The sequence below is a fragment of the Penaeus monodon genome, chromosome 34 (assembly GCF_015228065.2).
Source record: "Penaeus monodon isolate SGIC_2016 chromosome 34, NSTDA_Pmon_1, whole genome shotgun sequence".
NCBI lineage: Eukaryota > Metazoa > Arthropoda > Malacostraca > Decapoda > Penaeidae > Penaeus > Penaeus monodon.
The window spans coordinates 2064285-2064631 of record NC_051419.1 but is presented as its reverse complement, the minus strand read 5'-3'; the positions used below and the strand labels follow the sequence as shown (position 1 = coordinate 2064631).

General features: G+C 46.1%; 1 protein-coding gene across 1 annotated transcript in view; it reads left to right on the top strand.

Moving 5' to 3' along the window:
• Positions 1-347, top strand: part of LOC119594516 (alcohol dehydrogenase class-3-like) — a gene marked incomplete at its 3' end in the record, with an annotated part of 11191 nt that extends 10844 nt beyond the window's left edge. Inside the window, 1 exon segment of the mRNA XM_037943546.1 lies at positions 131-347. Within this exon segment, the coding sequence (XP_037799474.1) occupies positions 131-299 (169 nt within the window).

Sequence of the window (347 nt, the reverse complement as noted above, 5' to 3'; positions counted from 1 at the left end):
CCTCATTTAAATATCCTTCTAGAAAAAATATCCTCCTCCTTTAAATATCCCTTTAAAAACCTTCTTTAAATATCCTTCTAAAAATATCTTCCTTTTGAAATATCCTTCTAAGAAACCCTTCTGTCTATCCCCAAGGTTTCAAGTCCCGAGAGAGCGTGCCGAAGCTGGTCAACGATTACATGAACGGCAAGGTCATGGTGGACGAGTTCGTGACCTTTACGAAGCCCTTGGCGGAGGTCAACGAGGCCTTTGACCTGATGCACCAGGGGAAGGCCCTCAGGACGGTTGTCGCCATGTAGAGGGATCGATTGCTTGTTGGCAGGGGATCTTTCGCCCCTTGTTGTGAA